The sequence below is a fragment of the Phalacrocorax aristotelis genome, chromosome 3 (genome assembly GCF_949628215.1).
Source record: "Phalacrocorax aristotelis chromosome 3, bGulAri2.1, whole genome shotgun sequence".
In the NCBI taxonomy this organism is placed as follows: domain Eukaryota; kingdom Metazoa; phylum Chordata; class Aves; order Suliformes; family Phalacrocoracidae; genus Phalacrocorax; species Phalacrocorax aristotelis.
The window spans coordinates 64,573,630-64,595,671 of NC_134278.1; the positions used below are offsets into that span (position 1 = coordinate 64,573,630).

The window sequence follows — 22,042 nt, forward strand, 5'->3', positions numbered from 1 at the left end:
ACAGCCAACACAAAACAGCCAAGAGGGAAGAGTGAACCTCTCACTCTTTTCTCCTATTTGCCATTAGGAAACTGTAAATAGCTCTGGGTAATTCTGTGTTCTCTGTATCCCCAGGATGCCCTAGGACTTGCACTCACTGGACTGTCTGACCTTCTTTTGATGAGCTCATCCATGTTGTTCTCCGGCTAACTAAAATGCTTTAAGGCCGGTAGGGACATAATCTGCAGAAGGTCTTGATAAGTGCCTCAAAACTCATTTCTACTTAAGAAATATTACTTTTGGTACAGCATGTTCATTAATACAAGCAGCTAGTTTCTGTGTTCTGTTGTGCCTGCTTGCAGGTTGCCAACTGGGTAACGTGGGTGTAATGTCTCCCAGTCCCTTCTTTTGGCCCACTTCAGTCTTCAGCTTGCTCAAGTCTTTAAAAACTAGCAGTTTGAAATACCAGCAGTGGCATTTGGATTATAAATATTAAACAGATTATTTTAATCTTGATTGTTTATGTAGGTACGCCCTGTTCTGCACTATTCACCAGCTAAAATGAAATGCAGAGTGGGGAGTTAATACTCAGTTTGCTACATGTAAACCTCAGTAAGCTCTCTGGACCTCCATGATTATATAGCAGATGTTTCTTGGGTGGTGTTTCTGTTGTTTTCTTCTGTTCTAGCCAGCGCAGCAAGGAAATGAGGTGTTGTGAGGTGTAATCTGTGAAATTTGCATGAAGTGAAGACAAGCAGAGCCTTGCAGCAGGGACGAGGCCTGACCCATGGTGGGGGAGATTCTTTCGTTTCAAGTCAATGTAATGCTGATATGTCAGTCTCTGTTAGTAAAGTCACAGGGGTGTCATTAATAAGAAGCAGAGGGTGATAGGAGCAACCTCAGCTTCTGATGTGAGTGTCCCTCTTAGGACTGAAGGTTGTGCAGAGCAATGTTCTCTTTCTTACCTCCTGCCTCAGATCATGGGTGTATGCTGTGTTCCAGGAAAGGTTATTGAATTATTCTGCTTTCAGAGAAATAGCACCTCACTGAAAGCATTCCCATGGTTCCCTGACTGGACTATGAGCTCTGACTGGATATGTTATATAAAGATTGATGAGAGCTGTCAAGAACATTTTCATTCCTGTCTTACTCCAGGAAATTTAAACATGACCTTGGAAACCTTACAGCCAAAGGACATGGGGTTTTGGCCATGGAGAAAAGAAACTTGTTTTATTTTTTCAGTTGAAAAACACAATGTTTGAAAGATATTTTATTAAGAAGATTTTTTAACAAGTGGTTTTTTTTTTTCAGTAAAATTCCAGTTCTTCATTAGAAATATTTAGAAATTCATTAGAAATATGTCTGGAAGTGTTTTCATTGATGCTGTTCACATGCAGCACAAGGTCTTATGGAAAATCAACCAAAGCTTCTCTGCTATTCAATTTGCCCTCCCCTGTTTGGCTCATTTCCTCACCTTATCCCATCACATGACTGGCTACCATTGAACCTTGAGAGGTCGTGTTTCTGACCACGGCTCACCAAGTGCTGGGTTCACCAATGCGCTACTCTTTCCTTTGATCACATTGATGGCCCAGCTCTAAATGTTACTTTTCCTATGTCACCTGGAAGTAGCTGAACACTTTTTGTTGGGATGGTCAGTCATGGTAAACGTTCCTTTAGATGGCTGCTTGTAATATGAGTTGGTGCTTTCAGCTGTCTTTAATATACAGGAAGTATAAAAATTAAGGAAAAAATCTTTCCCAGTCTAAGCCATTTTGGCCAACTTTACTCCAATGCATCACAGGAACTGTGTTTATACCCACTAAGGGAGTGCACAGCTGCAGTAGCTCTTGCTTGTTCGTGGCTCTGCTTCTTTTCCAAGGTTGTAGCACAGCTTGCAGAGCAAAGAGACACATGCCTGGAACATATACAATAATAGATTATGCCCTGTGTCTCCCCGTTGGACTTCCTTGTCTCAGGGATGTCCTGCTCAGCTCTTCCCATTGCTTCTGCTTGATCCCACCTTCTTCTGTTTCAAAACTTGAGGACTCAAAGTACCTTACACTTTATGTCATTGTACCTCCTGTTATTTCTAGAAATCTATCTTTTTGTGGCAAATACCATTAAGGAGCAAACTGGCAAGAGATGGTAGCCTTGTGGGCTCAGGGATGGCATTATGATACATCTTGTTCTGCAGCTGAAAGGATTTTACTTATTTAATCCTTTTCTGTACTTTTGGCGTAATTTTTCATGATATTTATCAGAGCGGAGCAATATTTCAGTAGGTGCAAGAATCAGCTTCAAGAAGGTATTCAGAATGAACGTGCCAAAAAGCGGTACCAAACTGGGATCTCATTCCATTTCTGCAGTCTCTTCACATTCACTTTTCAGAGTTTTGCCTTTCCTACTCCATTTTCCACAAGATGATTAAAATGTAAAAATACTTATTGAACTGCAAAGTGAAGGCCCTTGGCATTAGAAAGGCTAACGTGCCCAAGGCACCCTGCAAGTACCATGTACACACCAAATTTTCTCATCTGTTTAATTGCCATAACCAGGTTTTCTCTTCAGATTTATTAATGTAACCCTACAAATCATATACACGACTTCAGCGTCCAGCTCATACCCAGTAACTCTCTCATTAGTATATTACAGTAGCATTTCAGTAACTGGGGCAGACCTTCAGTCACCCAGGCATAGATGTCTAGTGCATGTCTGTGGGATGCCCCCTCATGATTTCAGCTGCCACGCCAGGGAGGTGATGGTCTCATGCAGATCCCAGGCTGTATCTGCCAGCCACGTGCGAATGTTCTGGAAACTCAGATGTATCTTAAATGTTGAGGCACCTACGTTGAGGAGATTGAGTCTCGCTGTGTGTCTATGCTTGTTTCTTGAACAGCAGGAAAGACTAAGACTTTCCAGGAATTGGTGCTGCTTCTTCCAATGACAAATTTCTCTCTCCAGCTTTTGAAATCCTCTGGGTAAGTAAAGGCTGTTTGCCCTCTAAGATTGCTGCTGAAATAGCTGAAATGGTCTCTGAGCAGAATATGTAAACGTTGTGTCTTTATAGGTGTATCTTCTCCTTGGCTATGGACATGTCTAGAATAGTTTTACTCCACAGAAATATACCATTTATTTTCCAAGGCAGAAACTGTCTGTGCCAGCAGCTATACTGTGTTGCTGGCCAAATCACTTTGCTCCTCTTTTTTAAACTTGTTGAAGTACACCTTTCTGCTCTGATGCTGCACAGTCTTTGCCTCAGATTCTTCAGAGCTTAAATCAGCCTTTCCCAGCAGTTTCTTCCCCAGGTTTGTCTCTCTGATTCTCATTCCACTCAGGGCATGATTAGTGACTTCACAGACCCTCTGAAAGTGTTTGATTTGATGAAGATAACCCTATTGTTTTTCTTCCTGCTGATATCTTTTAGGCGCTTTATTCTTCCCGATATAAGGAGTTGTAGTGATAATTTAGCGCAGAAATAAGAGCTCAGCCCAGTCCTATAACAATCATGTGCTTGTCAGATATTAAACAAACCCAGTGTCCCATAACAACAAATGTTAAAAAATACTCGTCTGTTGTTACAAAATGAAAAACAAGAACTTATGGCTGTTTCTTGGAAATTGGTAGGATTTGTATGATTACTTACCCCCAAAGAAGGCAAAAAAAAAAAAAAAAACCCAAAAAAAACCCAAACTGTGTCAGAATGCCATTTCCTGAAATAAATGAATTTAAGGACAATTTTCCAATTGCTCTTTTCTAGGTATAGCAATTAGCACAATGGCTCTTCATTGTTACCTTGTTCCTGTGTTTAAAAATAAGGACATATCTGAAGAGCGTAGTCCTCAGAGTGTGACACCATTGGGCTGAATTTTTTCAGTATTGAGGATATTTAGGTAAATCAGCATCAGGAACCCACTACCTTAGAAAAGAGCACAATAATTAAAGTCATTAGTGGGTCTTCTGTATTTACTGCAGATGATGGAGCATTTTCAGGAATTGCCTTTTTGAACTTTCCTTGTAAGCATCAAGGCTTGAACTTCCCCATCTCAAGCCAAAATTCTGGCAGCAATGACTGCTTGAGCTGGGCCTTCTTCAGACTCAATGCGTAAGACTTGCAATAAAACAGCCAGTGATTTCATCATTTAGGGAATTAAATTTTAAAGTTTTTTTTTTCTTGGAAGCACTATATAAAAAGATTCTGAAAGCAAGTTGCAAAGGAGACAAACTTTCCTGATGATGAACACCGGTGTCATTTCTTTCCCTCTGCTCCTCTGCAGAAGTAACCTTGTTTTGTGTCCTGCATCCTTTGCATGAGACTAACTCTCAGGAGTTCAGGTTTTATTTTCTTCTTTATTCTTTTTTCTGATCAGACAGATTTTACAGATTAGTATATTTGATCTTTGTAGTAAACATTGAAATCCATAGAAACTCCACAGAAAAGCCCCACCTATTTACGATTAATTCCCTGCAGTTTGGAATACTTGATAACATCTGCTAGATCTGTGGCAAAAGCCAATGTCATTTCACAACAGCACCCCACCCCTGGGCCCCAAGAGCGGTTCTTGGTTGAGATCAAGTCATGCAAGTAAATAAAACCCAAGTCCACATCTGATTAGAGCAGATCTATGGGAGGTATGAACAGGACTGGCCAGATGCTAGACCATATGATAAACACTGAGGATCATGGCATCATATAAAACTGAGCATTTATATGATACAGCTGGCTATGCATAATCTTCTCCTAATTTATAAGACTGGAGCATCTGGTCCATCGCTGTTGCTCTATCAGCTTATCCAGAGCCCTGTTCTTGAATTTCTGCTAGTTGAGTACTCTTCTGCATGCCAGTAGAATGGGAAGTTAAAGCCATTTATAGTGGGAGATAAGGTCTTACTTCATCTGACAGATAAGATAATGTTCAGCCATGGTCATGAAAGAAAGAAGGGTAGGCTCTTGTGGTGTGGTCTCCGCTTCACACGAAGATCAGTAACTGCAAACTCTGAAAGACATAATACCTTTCTCATTGATGGGATCCTCAGCTGTGACACAAAGACTTGGCTAGACGAGGCCATTGTGACAGGCCGTGCCCATGATTGCAGACATCCCCCAGTGACACGGAAGGCAAGGGCTTACAGAATAGGTTGCACAAGTCCTGCTTTCTTTACACTGCTTGTTTTTCCCCACCCTATGCCATAGCCCTAGAAGCCAGCATTTGTTTCTTTCCTGAAATCGAAGCTAGCATTTGGCACTTTGTTAGAAAATGCCTGCTCTGTAAGTGATTAAAAAACTAAGAGCAGGATGTTTTCAGCCAGGTCTTGCAAACTTATGGCCAGAAGGAGTCAAGCCAATGACATAAAAGTGTCCTGCACTGAGTGGTGTGCATGTGTGCTAACCACCGTGGAGCTGTATGCCATCCCGGGCAGCTCTGGAGAGGTGGACCCACAGCAGATGGTCTCCTTGTGTCCATGAGGAGGAGGGGAGGGAGGGCTGGAGCTCTCTTTTCCAGGTATTTCCAAATTGACTTGCCTGCAGGAAAGCCCCAGCTGTAGTTTAGAGCACTCTTCATTCCCTCCTCATGGAGACATAAACAGCAGTGCAGCATACAGGCTAAGGCACAATGAAGTGGTTTTTACAAACTGCAGCATTACCAAGGCTATCTAGAAGCTGCGGGTGCAGATCACCCAGCCAGTATATGCTACAGCAAAGTACCTCTCCCTGCGGGATGCCCGTCCTGTGAGCCCCGTTGAGCATGTCTTGGGACCATGCCACTACTGCTGGTTGTGAAGAAAAACCTACAGTCCCAGTCATTTTACCAGACCCCTCCCCAGTAAAATTACATGTCAGAGCAGAGCTGAAAGGAAACTTGCATTTCAAATGGAAAGAGAAAATTGGCTTCTGCAGACCATCATGGGGTTTGCAATACTAAATCCTGGTACCATCAGAATGGAAGTGGGTTGTTCCTGCAACTCTTGCGCTGCTTTCCGTAAGCCTGCATTGCTGCTGAGGAAGTGAAATCTGGTTAGCAAACATAACAGCGCAAGACTTCTTCAGACCTTTCATTGTTTTTTCTGGTATATGTGCTGCACATTTTTTAAAATTTTATAAAATTGAAAAACTTCAGGTTTCCAATGTCTCCATAGAATGCTTCAGGTACTGCTATGGCTCTGCTGCTGCTGCTGCTTCTTTTTTTTTTTTTTGAGTGTCTACTTTAAGATCTGAGAGCACTAAACAGTTTCATCCTCTGCATCTGACATAGGTACAGTATCTGGCATTGTCAGAGTCTGTTCCCTGACTAGGCTTAGTAGATTGTTACCTTAATAAAGCTTTACCTTGTGTAACAGCTTCAACATGAGCTGCCCTAAGGAAAGAAGCGAATTTGAGAAAGAACTTGGATTACAAGTGGATGAAGTCACCACTGCTGAAATATAAGCAGGCTATTTCTTAACAGTTTGCCTGGATGGCTTTATTGTGGTTCTTCCTAGTGCAAGAGAGGCAGCAGGGCAGTGCTGGATCTGAGACTTGTCGTAGTGCTAGGTACGCCACAGAGATTTAATAAGCCTCGCTTCCTGAAAAACCTTACCTAAGAATCTGTGGGATATAACAACATAAACATTTGGAAGAAATGGGAAAGGAGCAAAAAGAGCAAAAAGTATGGTGAAAGAAACCCGGTTTTATGGACTAGGTATGTGAACGCGGCTAGGTGCCTGCCAATCTAGTCATTCAAATATGTCATGTGTTAGAATCAGATGGTGGAAATATTTAATATGTAATGCCCTCTTTCATTTTGGTAAAGGCAAGAGCAACCAGCATTCACTTACTTAAGCACAGCCTCCTCCCAAATGCCTATGCCCAGTGCCCTGGTGCAGCTCTGGGCGGTGCTGCCTCCAGGTGAGGTGTTAGTGACAGACCATGAAAAATGCTTTGGATGTGGCTTAAGTGAACTCAAGGTCTGTTACTTAAACTGAAGCGACCCACCTTTGTGCTTGTGAATTAAGGGAAAAGTGGATAGTGATTAGGGAGCTTCAATTTTCCCAGGGCTTGCTTTGGCCTCCTGTGTCTGGTACACCCTCACCTCCTCTCATTCAATTTGCAATAGGAGAATGCAGTTAAGTATTAAGATTCTCACTACTTACAGACCTTGGAGATCTGGAAAAGCCACTTCACCTCTCCATCCTGCCATGGCTTAGTGGATATCTACCCAGACCTTCCCCAAGAAATCTTTTCCCTTGTGAGATGATATATACTAGTAGGAGTAAAATCATTAGAAGTCACAGGTGATGGTCAGCATTCGTTCATCATTTACTGTGAAATGGTTGAAATAGAGGTCTCTTCCCTTGAACTGTCTGTCACTAACTGAAAGTGAGGATCTTTTCTGTTTCAGTTTAAATGAGCTCCTGCCTAATCACATACTGGTTTCACTATCAGAAACACTATGTTGAGGGCACGAGGAAGACATTTTGAGTGTGGGGTATACTCCTGTACTGTACAGTTCTTATTTTAAAGAAAGGACAATTTTTTCATCTTCTGTTGCAAACCTTTGTTCTAGAAGAAATAAAATATCTGAAATTTATATTTTATAAATTGTATTTTAATCCCATAGCTTAAAATGATAAAACCCTGGAAACAGTCTTACGGATATTTTCACAAGTGCATTTTGCGTGGGCTTCTTTTATATAGATATTACAAGACTGTTTCCTTTGTAAATGTAAATATATACCATCGTAAACTGTAATATAGGACATGCAGAGAATCCTTGGCCTTTGTGTAGCATAAAATGATTGTGATTAATCGAATCATTTAATGCAGCAAAAGTTAATTTAGGAAGTATCCAAGTATGCATTGCCCACATATGTTGATTTAGAGCTGGACCTGTGATGGGAGGCATCTTCCGCCATGATCACTGTAACTGGGAAGAGAAAGAGAATTGCTGCTAGACTGCACATTTAAGCTGGATAGTATTCAATTTAACTGAAAATGCAACACATGCCATTTGCCTGCATCCCTCCTGTACCTCTGCACGTTGTTCAGAAGTCCAGCTCTACCCTGAGCTTCCAGCCTTTTACAGTACTGGGAAAGCAAGCAAAAATGCCGGAAAAACACCTAGAAACTAGCTCTCTCCTTAGCCTAAACCCACTGACCAAGACCCAGGAGAGACCAACATTATGCATCATATTGTGAAGCAGAAGAAAGAAAATCTTTTGTAGTTAGGGTACTGAACCAAGAACAGCACAGTTCAAATCTGAGCTTGCTAAGGCCAGTGACGCTGAAGTCAGCTTTGGCTTAGGTCTTTTTACACTCTGTGCCTTGGTACCTGCAAGGCAAGATTGATGGTAAATCTCTCTGCTGGGCACATGATACGGGAAGATAGACCAGTTATTGAGGTAAGTAAACAAACAGATTTTTCAGATCAGCTAATTGAGGTAACTCTTGCATTTTGGCCCATGGAAACTCATGAAATTTGATAATTGAATGTATTTTTTTTTTTAAATACATTACCTCTGAAGAATGGCATGAAAAGGGGACAGGCTTATTTAAATTAAACACATCAGATAAATTCCTGGCCATAATTGCAAAGCTTGCAGCAGAATTGCAGATTAATAAAGTTGGAGGTCATTCATTTTCCTAGTTAATTATTACTTGATAGCAATAAAACTGATTAAAGCAATACTATGTATAACTGTTTAAAGAAAGGGAAGAGGGAGATGTTTCTGAGGTCTATGCCAGCATGCAAAGAATTATCCATGACATTCCTCTAATCTCCTTGGACATATCATTCTTACGTGGTGTGAAACTAGCTGAGATGATGTAAGAACTCTGGTTAATGTTGCCATATGGGATGGCAGTTCGTATGTCACACCTTTTTTGTCTCCTGTTGGAGAGTATCTGCCTTTGGTGAGGGGATAGCTCTTGACTTCCAGAGTCATCCCAGTTTCAGCTGGTGGCTTACCTGTTGCAGAGCTGCCAGCCCTGTCACTGCAGCACAGTGCACTGCCTGCTGCTGTAGACACTGCTACGGTCCAGCATTGGCACGTATGTTTTAGCCGTGATGCAGTAGCTGACTCCAGGCCTCAAATCTTCTATTTTAATAACCTTGTCTTTTCCTTCATACACCAGGACTCTGTGTTGCTTCAGACAGAGTGGAGTAAAAACAGCCAGTCAAGCACATTACCCTAGCAAATGTGTCTGTGAGTGAAGTTTGACAAGAACAGAGGATGCAGAGCAGCATGTGGACTTGCACAAAGTGAATATCATTAATAATTTATTTATGATTTTTAAAGACAACACCACCACCCCCCCAAGATTACCCTCCCGTCCCAGTTTTTTAATCTAGGTCTTAGAGTATGAAATACTAAGTTGATGGAAAAGAGTAAAGGGAGGAATTACAACTCAATTCAATCCCATTCAATTCCTGAAAAATAAGCCTACTTTGTTTTCAAATACTTGCACAGTCATTGATGTTCTCACAATCCCAGAAGACTGTTTCAACTGTAAAACAAGAATGGTGTGCCCATACTTTCCTGGATTTTTGACGGTAAAAGGTTCGTGTTTGAATATGCACTTACCTCATTTAGCAAGTTGTTAATTATGAAGACTTGATATAGCAGATCATAATAATTAGTCATGGGTATCTTGCTGCCTCTCCTCCTTTTATAAGGAGAATGTGGAGCCTGGAGCTTTAGTATTACGGACTTGTTGCTATGAGCCACAGTCACAGTTGGAGGTCCTATCATAGCTAAGGAAAAAAACCAAAGCTATGAACACAATCATAGCTTATAAATAATGTTTCACATAATGCAATTGGAATCCATTCAACAATCTAATGTTCCTGTTACCAAAAATATATTATGCTGTATTCACTCTTAATGTGCTGCTTTGTAAATTCTTACTTTTTGGGGGTTATTGCTTGGGACATTTTGGGGATGACGTTTCCTGTGTTGGTAAACCTATCTTTAAGCCAAACTTTTTGAAATCTCTCAGAGCTGCATGTTGCTGACTGCAGGCTGGTCAAGCAAAATGCTTTAGAGTCTTTGCCCAGATCCTCCCCCCCCGCCCTACATAACTACTACATTGACTACATAGAATAGTTATTTGAACCATTTCAGTTATGCCAAGGATGCAGCTTCAATTTTTCCTTTCAATTTTTTTTTTTCAATCTGCTTAGTTAGAAACAGCTAAGGGTTCAAGCTAGCGCTGGCATACCTGTGTATGTAGTCCCAGACGTGGGGAGACAGGCCAGCAGCTGCCCTGTGCATCTCTCCAGGAGGAGGTGGCACAGGGCAAGATGGACTGTTGCTGCTGCAAGGTACTGCTTTATGTCAGAGCTTGCGGTTTCATCTGTACAGGGGGCTCAAGGTAGTTTGCACTTCAGGGCTGTGAAGTGACCTACATTGACACTCACATTTAAATTTGCATTGACCAGGGAAAACTAGTTAATTCATGGGGATCGTACTGGTAGGTACACTGGTACTGCACTGTTTTGACAGTCCTCCAATTTCTAACATACTCTGGCATTATAACGATTGTAATAACTAAAAGCTTTGAGTGTGTCCTTTCTAAATACACTGCAGTCAGGAAACACATAAATGTGAGAAGAACGGTGGCCACACAGCTCTTGGCTCTCACCTCCCTTTTCCCCCCCAAGCAGAGACTGTTTCCTTCTTTTCCACTTTGTGTCCAGTCCTTCCAGCAGCTCCAAAAACTGTTGAAAATGATTTTTGTAGTTCCATGCCTTGAGGAAGAGGTTGAGTTAAAAGGAGCCTGGCACTTCTGATCCCCTAATTACTGATGAGTGGCTGCTTATCTATAGTTGGTTGGCTTTCAAGTATGGGGAAAATTATTTCATCACAGTACTTCATCTGAGAGCTATTGACTCACAACTTCTTTTGGTACGGCTTCATAGCTAGGAAAGGATTACTCATGTTTGCAAATTGTGAGCAGAAATTATGTATTCCACGCCACAGAAAATCCAATTCCTTTCTCAGAGAGACCCATATGTTTGCACTTACTTTCTCGCCAGGGAGTGAATCTACAGCTGAGGCTCCAGTCGGAATAGACGCCAGCTGATGCAGCTTTCACTCTGCCATAGTAAGGCTCTTGGATGTCAGAGGTCTCATTCGTTAGGTCACAGACATGGTTTTGAATCCCCCAGCAGTCGTCTTTGTTTTGCCACGTGCTCTGCCCATACCTATGGAAAAAGAGGAGGAAGGATGTAAGCTTTAGCTGTCGCCGGCTGGGTCTGTATAGATTTTTAACCGTCTGTTTTAACTCAGCGGTATTGACAAGCGTTCTGCTGTGGAAATTAGCTCCCTTCGATTTGATGACCAGGAAGATTGATTTCATGGGTGTTTGGGAGCTACAGTTTTCTGTCTTTTTTGAAAGAAACCTAAAGCAGAGACATGGGTGATCAGCCCTGTAGGAAGCCACCACAGACTTTCCCCTTAGAGAGGCAGGAGAGCTTTGGCTTAGCCAGGGTGTTCAATGATGTGCAGAATGCCAGTTTCCATCAGCTAATTTCTCAAAGGCAATAGTGATTTCAGGTGCTCACCAGGTCTGCCAGGGATGGGACTGTACCGCCTCTGAGGACCAGTCCATAGCGCTGCCTTATTTGCTGTTCAAGGCACCCAGCGGCGCTGTCGTGGGCAAGGTGGGCCACGGAAATACCTTAAATGCCCTATTGCAGAAGTAGCTGACATAGCTAGACCCGCTTCAGGCAGATAGTTGGACCTGGTGACCTCCAGAGGTCCCCTGCAAACTACATTTTTCTGCAATGCTATGGTGCAGAGCATATTGCCGGAGATGTTTGTTCCCTGCCTCACTCGGGCTGTTCAGCTGCACCTTACGGGCTATTGATAAGCACAGCAACAACCGAGAGCTGGCAGCCAAGCAGGACGTGGCTGTTCCCCGGGAATGGGGAATCCCATGTCACCTGAGAAATCCTTTTGACGTGCCAAAGGAATGGGCCCCAGTCCAGTGGGAGGCTGGAGTTTCCCTGGTACTTACACTTTATACTGCACAAAGTAGACCGTGTCTCTTGCCTCGCTGGCCCTCCCAGGCTGCCAATGCAAAGTGGTGTTGAAGTTTAACGAATGAAACTCTACCTTCTGTGGCTTAATCAAATCTTGCAGTTCTCGGTTTTCCAAAACTAAAATTGCTGCAAATAATAAGGAGTGATAACATAATGTGTTTGTCACAGACATGCTCCTCTGTATTGAAATCGGGGAGTATTGCTGCAGCTCATTTTGTTTCATGACTAGTAGACTGCAGGGAAATTAAATCTCCTGGATCTCATGTCCACAGTTTTGCAAGTCACAGTGCTCAGATCTAGCAGTTACAGAACAAACACAGTTAGTATTATTAAAGGAACACTTTTATGTTTGGGGTTTTTTTTTTTTGGTTTTTTGTTTTTTTTTCATTTTTCCTTAGTGAGTTTACTGCTGTGAAACATGCCTGATGCACATCCCAGGAAACAAACCCTTTGGATCAATTCACAGAGCCTGCAGTAAGCAGCCCCATCAGCAGTTAAAGGCGAGTGCTCTTTCTTCCAAATCTCAGCTTTAACCTGCAGCGATTATAGCTGTTTCAGCTGTTGACACAGCCATGTTTATGAGCTCTTGCCTAATAAAAAATAACCTGAGATTCACCGCTTTTCCAGTCTGTGATACCAGAAAAAAACTGCCTGACAATTTTCAAGATAATCTGTTTTCAAACTGCGATGGTTACTGATGGCAGAATCATCTATTAGCTCTGAAGCATCCAAATCCTAACATTTTTCTGGGTTTTGTGACCCAGATGGCTGCAGCTTTATCCCTGGCATATCACATAATCGGATAAGACTTGTACTAGTTGAACTGAAACTAGTAGTACAGCCAGGAGTAAATTTAGTGGGCAACATGCTTGTCTTATCTGCATTTCAGAATCTTGAAAAGAAAAATAACAGACTGATTTGGAAGTGACTGGACTTTTGAAACCCACCAAAAGACCCAGAGATTTCTTGACTCATTCAGAGATTCAGTAACAGAGCCAGCACCCCTCTCCCCACAAAGGAAAAGAGCAGAAAGCCTTTACTTACTAGTTATCTCATCCTGAAGCAGGTGCATCAGTAAGCAGAGGGAGGAAAGCGTGATCCCCTTCATGCTTAGGAGAGCAGTTCCATGACAGAAGAGCATCTCTCTTCCTCTTGGGCATGTCTTATAAGGAAGTAATTGTTAAACACTCCAGAGTTCCCCTTATTTTTAACAGTTTCCAAAATCCCCAGTTTGGCTTTGGTTTAATCTGGCTGAAAAACACGAGAGTTGCTCTAAATTAAACACAAGCAATTTTTCTTACTTGGCAGCTGTGGTCACTCTGAAGTTTGGAACTAATTACGAAGCAACCCAGCATGAAAAAGTCCTTTCTTTTTTAGGCACTAATTCCCAAATGATGTCTGGCAATATTGCTTTATCCCATAAATTTGTCACACAAGCTTGCGTGCTTGCCACGCTAAGATTTTTATTTTATTAATTTTATTTATTTATTTATTTATTTATTTATTTATTTATCAGCTTGCTAGTCTCTCGGAGCTGAAGAACACAAGAAATTTTGCTGCAAACAGGTAAAAGACCTACCCACGGGATGTCATCTGATTTGGTGGCCTGTCTTCGGGTCAAATACAAGCGGATGTAGTTTGCAGGTATGTTCACGGCAGGATGTCATTTAGGATTGTATCATTGGAGGATCGAGGGGCCATGAACCTGCTGTCAGCCGTGCTGTTGGGCAGCACGTCCACACCACGCTGGCTCTGCAGAGATGCTCAGGGGCTGGGGCAGCTGCAGCACTGCCAGCCTCTAGGCAGGGACGGGAAGGCAAGCCCAGCCCATTGGGCCAAAGTGCCACTCTGTGTTGGACTTTCAGACTGCCAGGAATCATATGCCCGGACTGGTGCGGGTGTGCCACGATGCTGCCTGCACAAATATTGACATTTGTCACCACTGTCCTCCGAGTCCTGCCTTTCCAATATGCGCATCCCTGTGAGCCTGACCCCAGGGCTGGGGATGCCGGGGTTCCCCGGAGAAAGCGATCTCGCTTTGTGTTAGTAAATACTTTAATGCCATGTGTGCGCCTGCCCAGTGGGAGCCAGGTTTTGTGCTCCTGGGATATGTGGAAAGCTCAGCTGAGTCGGTTGCTGGCAACGGATGCGGTGCCACCGGAGGCAGCTGGGAGCCTGCTGGCCCTCCTGCCCAGCCTTGACCCTCGCTCCTCCCTCCCCGAAAGCTCCCCGGTGCTGACATCCACGTGTACTTTGCCACTCATGCACCGGTGCATCTGGGCAAAAGTCAGGATGCATTCTCCTTTTGCAAGCTCACATTGACAAATAGAGAAAACCCAAATTTTGGATGACGTAGCACAGCACTAAGTAATGATGCCCACCAAAGAAATAATGGATGTGAAGGCTACCTGTCTGCCTAACAGTCATCTTTACTTTGGGAAAAGGTGGAAGAAAAACACCTGTCAGGTCAGAAAAGTGCAAGCTCTGGTTCAAATAAAGGCATTTTTTTTTATTTAAAGGCAACCAGTTATACTCAGCAAACTGAACATCATCTAATCAAGAAGCCAGCCTCGCTCAGGTTAATGGGCATAGGCTCTCAGTTCACCTGATCATCTATACCTCACTATCCAAGGACCAAACCTGCAGCAGATATATTAAAATGCTAGTTGTATAGCTTTGAATAATTAACTAGTTAATGCAATTAAGGGAATTAAAGAACTGAGAAGAAATGCAGAGGAAAAAAACCCAGAATGAAGGCAGAAGGTGGAAAGGCCACCCTGCCATCACCAGCTGTGAATTTTTTATCTATCAGTTTCACTAACACCAATTTTCAGTTTTCAAAATCCAATGACCTTTAAGTAGTTCCCCACACCAAATGCAGTTAGTTAGTATTTCATCATGTTGTATGAGCTCAAGTGCAAGAATAGGGAACTTTTTTAAACCAATCACCAGACAGAAATGTCATCAAAGTTTAGTCATAGATTGTGTATTTGCTTACTTGAATTGTACCAACACACCTTCCCGTATCCTGTGTAACAGCCCATTGCCAGGAGCTGGAGCATGGAGCTTTGCCAAAATCTCTTTTGATAGCGGTTCCTCCTATGAATGCGGAGCTGAGGGCCAGCCTGCCCGGCGCCGGTGGGTTTTGCTCAGAAAAGGCTGCTCTGCCACGTGATGAAACAGGGAAAAAATGCCTATCCCATGAAAATACTCCGGGTTTTCTGCATTCTGCACTCTGATAGTGCTTTATCTGTGATTGGGCTGGCAGTCTGAAGTAACTGGTAACTCTTCACACAATTTTTGTGATTATTGGAACAGCCACTGGTAATCCCAGGGTTATTAGCATCTATAATATTGTCCTACTCATCAACTTCAGTCATGCTTCTTCAGTGCTTTGTGTGAAAACAGCTACAGTCAAACAAGTACCAGCTACCCACACACACCTGTACAGACAGGTAGATACATACACATCCTGAGTTTCATAGAACACATGTATGGTACATTTAAAAAGTGAAGAGTTGAGGAATACTATAGGATGATGTGCACTGCAATGCTACTTAAAATACAAATGAGAACTTCTAAAAAAAAATTGTTTACAAATATGCTGAACAATGCTTTATGAAGAAATGGAAAAGGAAAACGTATTACTTTCCCCAGCAGAGTCCACATAAGTAGTTATGCTACTAGCTCGTACTGAAGCATCTTTGTGATCTAAACCTTTGTGATACAGCAGTACTGATGTTTCTGTGAACTAACATAAAACTGTGGGCATGAGAACTTTTTCATTTCAACTGTTTTAGTTCAGAACTTCAGAACCCTTCTAAGCTGCCAGCACAGACTCACAGAAAAACTTGCCTTGGGAGGAGGCTTTGGAGAGCATCTGAACCAGCTTAGTGCTCAGTGCAGGGCTAATGGCAGTGTTATCCCACACTTAACCACTTCCCATGTGAGTTTTTCCCCCATATATCTCAGTAGGATTCACCCGCTGCAACTTATGACAGCTGCTTTTCGTGTTCTGATTGGAGGCCTCGGAGAAAAGCCTGCCTTTTCTGCAAGTGTTTATATAGCTGGCAACTGTCATTAGATCCCCTCCCCAGCCATTATCTCTCCCGGCTGAAGGGACCCCACTCCTTCAGCCTTTTTAGGTGTGCCATGTGTGGCAGGATGGCCCTTCACCAGCTCAGGAGGGACTGGGAAAATGAATCACTACACAAATCCAAAAAAAAATAATAAAAGGAAAATAAAACCCAAGAAAAACCCCACAGTCAGGCAGGAGGGACTTTTTCCCCCTGCCCTTCAGGGAAGAGGCATTGCATCACATGGGTTCTTATAGAGAAGTTTCTGAGGAAGCAAGGCTGCCTTTCACCGCACAGTGCGTGCCTTCGCTGCTTTCTGCCCACAGGTACAAACTGTTCAGCTCTCACTCTTAAAGGGCTTGGGTCAAGATTTTAAAGATTACAGTTTGAAATTCCCAATGCCACAGCTGCACCTCAATAGCGAGGCATTAAAGATGATCTGCTGAAGGCTCGCTGCATAGCAAGTCATTATTTGCACATACAATAGTTGTTTAACCATGTGTAAGGCACTGAGTTGCACCAGGAAGTTAGTAACCAACAGCAACGTTCAGTAGGAACCGAGGTAATACCAAACCCCAAAATGGCTTGTTTAAGCCCATTGAGAAATGACCTCTTTTTCTTTAGGTTCTGGGTCCCTCACCAGATCACCTACAGACAAAAACCCACCAGCTTAGGGGCACATGGAATTAATACTCCATAGTTTGTTGGTTTTGCTTAGGTAATGTTAATTGTATAGGAAAGGTGCCAGGTAATCACTTAGCCAGCAGAAACCACAGATAAGCCTAGAAAGGTACAGCACAAACATTCCTCTTGCTTTCTTGGTCCACCTAATAAAGTAAAGAAAGTAAGGCTCAAAGCCTGGTAGCGCCAATGCTCGCTCTCTCCGACACACCGCAACCAGGAGCAGCTGAGGCAATGCCTGAAATATTACTAGTGTGGGCAGGATATGACTTGTGTGTTCCTTTTTCTTGTAGGCAGTGGTTGGAAGTCTCTTTCTGTGCCTGACCACCGAAGCCCTGTCCAGACCACAGACCGCGCCAGGCTGACTCACCACGCAGTACGAGAAGGACGAGAGGTTGGCAGACGTGCACCGGGGGAAGAGATGGAAGGAACTCTGATGCCTGCCTCCAGATCTGTGATCCAGGCTTGGGCTGTAGAAGGAGCAAATGGTTCTGGTAGCTCCTTTGGACAATAAAACCTAGAAAGATGCAAGCTCCAGGGATTTCCCTGGCTCAAGGGAAAAAAAAGAAAGGAAAAAGAAACCTGCCTTTCACTCATTTCTTCTGCAAGTGGAAGTCTGTAAGCATCACACTTTCAAGCTGGTGGCTCAGTTCTGTGATTGTCTTTCAAATTCTCAGTATCCTCTCTATATCATCCAAGGAGTGAGAACTCCAGAAAAAGACACTATTTTAACAACAATCACCACCACCACCGTCTCCAAATGACCATTGAATTTGTAAACATGCCATCATTTTACAAGCTTTTATTTTTTTTTTTAATTACAATGTCTGAGATCTTGTGTGGATACAGTCTCCTGCCACTCAGGAATCAGTGTGCTGAGCTTTTCAGGACAGAATCCTCCATGTTCAGCATAACTGGTTTTCACACTTCTCAGAGGTGTTAGTTTCAAGTTTACTGTAATGTGGCCATTTAACCAGAAAATTTAGATCTCCCTGTGTATCATAACAAGCAAAGCTTGTTTGCCAAAAATCTTTGTTCCACATTCTTTTTCTTACAATAAATGAAATTTGGCATTTCTCAGATAAAATGCTAGTTTTGCTGCACACCCTGGAAGCAGTTGATAAAGTCACTCAGTAATTAATCACCCAAATCCACAGTGTTTTGTTTGAATTTCTATTCAGACTTAGGGAAGCAACAGGTACTATACTAACGCCTGATACAAGGCCAGGCTGCTTCCTGGGAGGAACCCACATGGAAAAGGGATGGAGGAATAGCAAAGGTGCTCTCTGCCTCTTTGCCTTGATCCAGGTGCCAACACCATCCTCTAACCATTCAGGCAAGATTTTGCAACCCTACCTTACCTGTTATAATTTGTCTTCCATTTAATCGTCTTTGCAGCAGGGCATAACCATGATGGCTGTAGTTATAGGCCTCAACTCTACCAAACCTGGTAGTAGAAAGCACACAACACTACATACAGTTCCTGTCTTCTGGGATGGCACTGCATATGCCCTCCACCCTTCCTATAATTAACTTGCAAAAAGCAACCCCCAAACACTCAAAACCCCAAAATGTAACACAAAACAGTCATACCCAGTAAAAAAAATAGTGTATTAGATTTTTATTCTTTTCATTCTGTATTTTCAGTCTGAAAGGATTCTATACGCTTTTTGTGGAAGGGTGTTTTTGAAGGGGCATAAGTTGTTTAAGCAACATTTTTGAGTCCATGCTACTCAAGAGGTGTCAGCATAGGAAAAAGCCAGAGGAGATTTGACATTGCTGCTTACTGCTCTACTGCACACGTTGCAAGTATTCGACAACTGCAGGATTAATCTTGCAGAACACGTGGCAAGCTGGCTGGCAGAGCCACGTGGTTTGTCTGCTCTTTGTTTTCTCTGCATGTGATGTAATGCATTTCCTCTTTTAAGCTGTGGCTGGACAGTAGAAAAGAAAACTTCTTGGCCCTCAAATAGATGAAAAATTAGTTTTGAGCCTGATCAGCTCAGATGACCCTGTCATTGTCCAATTGCACAAATGGGCAAGATAGAAAACACGAGGGTGAGAGCTGTGTTCAAATGAGATAAAAAACCCCAAAGCCTCAGGAAAACTATTTAACTGTAATTAATTCATAACAGGTTAATAAAAACCCTAATCCATTACTAAAACTCAGAGTCTGTATAATAAATTTAAATGTAGTAATTAATGCGGACATGTTATAGATTCAAGTTCCTCCATTTGTTCTGACTCTGCTCAGTCTGCACAGCCATTTCTAGAAGAATCCACATTCTTAAGGTATGACTGTTCTTACTGGAATCAGCCCAGAGGTGACACTACTCAACCATAAGAAGTCACTTGGAAGGAGTAAACATGTTGATCAGGAGTAGAAAATGTTTTTACATTGCACATTCTAGATTTGACAGACAAATGAAACAAAAGCCAGTGCAAGATCCTGCACCTGGGGAGGAACAACCCCACGCACCAGTACAGGCTGGGGACTGGCCTGCTGGAAAGTGGCTTTGCTGAGAAGGACCTGGGAGTGCCGGTGGACAGCAAGTGACCATGAGCCAGCAATGTGCCCTTGTGGCCAAGAAGGCCACTGGTATCCTGGGCTGCATTAAAAGGAGTGTGGCCGGCAGGTCGAGGGAGGTTATTCTCCCCCTCCACTCTGCCCTAGTGAGACCACATTTTGAGTACTGTATCCAGTTTTGGGCCCCCCAGTTTAAGAAGGACAAGGAACTGCTTGATCAAGTCCAGCAGAGAGCACCTCCCTTATGAGGAAAGGCTGAGAGACCTGGGTTTGTTCAGTCTGGAGAAGACTGAGGGGGCATTTCATCAATACCTGTAAATATCTGAAGAGTGGGTGTCAGGATGATGAGACTATACTCTTTTTCCAATAGTGCCCAATAACAAGACAAGGGGCAATGGGCACAAATTGAAACACAGGAAGTTCCACTTAAACATGAGAAAAAGCTTCTTTCCTGTGAGGGTGACAGAGCAGTGGCACAGGCTGCCCAGGGAGGCTGTGGAGTCTCCTTCCCTGGAGACATTCAGAACCTGCCTGGACATGGTCCTGTGCCCCCTGCTCTAGGTGTGCCTGCTCAAGCAGGCGGTTGGACAAGATGATGTCCAGAGGTGCCTTCCAACCCCTACCCTTCTGCGATTCTGGGAAAAATTCTTCTAACAGTAGTCTACATTCTTTTGGGTAAATTAGCATGACACATAAAGACAAATAGTTGATTTCCAAGATATATAAGAATGCACGTGCTCACTGTTAAGAAGTAAACATCACATAAATGAGATTTTTATGGTTGTTTAAACTTCATATAATCAGTAGGAGCCTCAAGGAAGCCCAGCTTTCCTTGCTCCGTAGCAATGAATCCATTCAAATGGTGTGACTAATCCTTGTCCATCATTTTAAAATAGAACATAAGGAGAGTCCCCAGGCTGAAGCAATAGAACTGGACTGAAGTTATTGCAGGCTACGTCAATAGCATCAAAGGGCAAAAAGGAAACTGCAAAGCCAATGATGTAGCCAGAATCAGTCTTTGAAGAGCTCCTGTGCTCTGTTCTCTCCTTTGAAGAGCCCTCATCCCTCTCCAAGATCAACTACTGGAGTACAGCAAAGGCACCACCTCACACCTGTACAGCGGAGACACCTCTTTCAGAACAAATGGACGCAAATCATGTCGTCAAAGTCAGACTTCCCCCGCTGCCTGGAGTGAGTGGTATTTCACCCAAAGAAGATCTTGACAATGAAAAATAACCTTAGTTTAAAACAAATTCTCCTACATGTTAATACATCTGGTAAGGAGAATACAGTAACTGGCTACATATAATTACACATGCACACACTACATATACCTCCCACCATGTTTTTTGTTCATTTTCCATAATGCTCAAGCATACACTACAAACATAACGTGAACTGTGCAAGCTTTAAAAGCAGATTCAGTCTTCAATACAAAGCTAACAGTAAGAAAAAGGCAAGCACTCACATTTGCCTTCTGAAACTTTTAATTCAATATAAAGATTAAAATTTACAATATTTACAAGTACTTTAGTTACGAATTTCAGGCAAGAGCCAAAGTATGCTCAGCAGGCCCATTGTGGATAATTAAGGTTCTGAAGTCAGGAAGACTTGCATTAGACATTAGAAATCAGTTCCTGGGGGTAAAGAACTCCTCGAATAAATTGCCCAATGGGATTGTGGAGTCTTTAGACAAATGCGTAGGAGGAACGATGCAGTTCGGGGGAGAATAATGAACCCCAGACCTCTGGAGGTCCCACCCAGCCCAATGATTGCATCCATTTAGAGAATATAGAAAGTGTATTAATAAACAAAGGCTTCATAGTTAAAGGACTGGCTTTTAAAAGCCACGCTAAAGAAATCTATGCAGGTTACTTACAAAATAAGATGAAAGATGCTTTGTGTTTGCTTTGTAGTTTTGGGGTTTTAAGACATGCTGAAACTATTAATTTGAACCAAGTACAACAGCTCTTATTTATTAATACTAAACTGTTTACATAGCACCACTTCAGAGCCACCGGTTATTTCTAGCCTTGAGAAAAACAGCTCTTCTCATGGAAGCTTCTTTTCCTGTAATCTTCACTATTGAAGGACTACACACAAATATGCATGTCTGTTCTAAGCAACTGGGACACTACAAGATGTCTTGTTCACACAGACGCCAGTTTATTTGACAAGTATTTTGGTTAAACCCCAGCCTGTAACTGAGCACCACACAGCTGCTCGCTCACTCCCCCTGGTGGGATGGGGGAGAGAAAAAAGTAAAAGTGAGAAAACTCGTGGGTTGAGATAAAGACAGTTTAATAGATAAAGTAAAAGCCGCGCACACAAGCAAAGCAAGAACAAGGAATTCGTTCACTGCTTCCCATCGACAGGCAGGTGTTCAGCCGTCTCCAGGAAAGCAGGGCTCCGTCACACATCATGGTTACTTGGGAAGACAAACACCATCACTCTGAACATCCCTCCCTTCCTCCTACTTTTTCCAGCTTTATGTGCTGAGCATGACATCACATGGTGTGGGATACCCCTTGGGTCAGTTGGGGTCAGCTGTCCCAGCCGTGTCCCCTCCCAGCTCCTTGTGCACCCCCAGCCCGCTGGCTGCTGGGGTGGGGTAAGAGGCAGAAAAGGCCTTGGCTCTGTGTAAGCACTGCTCAGCAGTAACAAAAACATCTCTGTATTATCAACACTGTTTCCAGCACAAAACCAAAACACAGCCCCACACTAGCTGCCATAAAGAAAATTAACTCTTTCCCAGC

The 22,042-nt window shown here is 42.9% G+C and overlaps 1 protein-coding gene across 1 annotated transcript; it reads right to left on the reverse strand.

Moving 5' to 3' along the window:
- Positions 1-1,239: 1,239 nt before the first annotated feature.
- Positions 1,240-13,246, reverse strand: IL22RA2 (interleukin 22 receptor subunit alpha 2). The gene is made up of 6 exons (XM_075089865.1): positions 13,047-13,246; positions 11,978-12,128; positions 10,984-11,162; positions 9,541-9,710; positions 8,925-9,103; positions 1,240-4,976 (listed from the first exon to the last, which is right to left on the reverse strand). The coding sequence occupies exons 1-5, from the start codon at positions 13,141-13,143 to the stop codon at positions 8,948-8,950; spliced, it is 753 nt and encodes a 250-aa protein (XP_074945966.1). The 5' UTR covers positions 13,144-13,246; the 3' UTR covers positions 1,240-4,976; positions 8,925-8,947.
- Between the last annotated feature and the right edge of the window lie 8,796 nt (positions 13,247-22,042).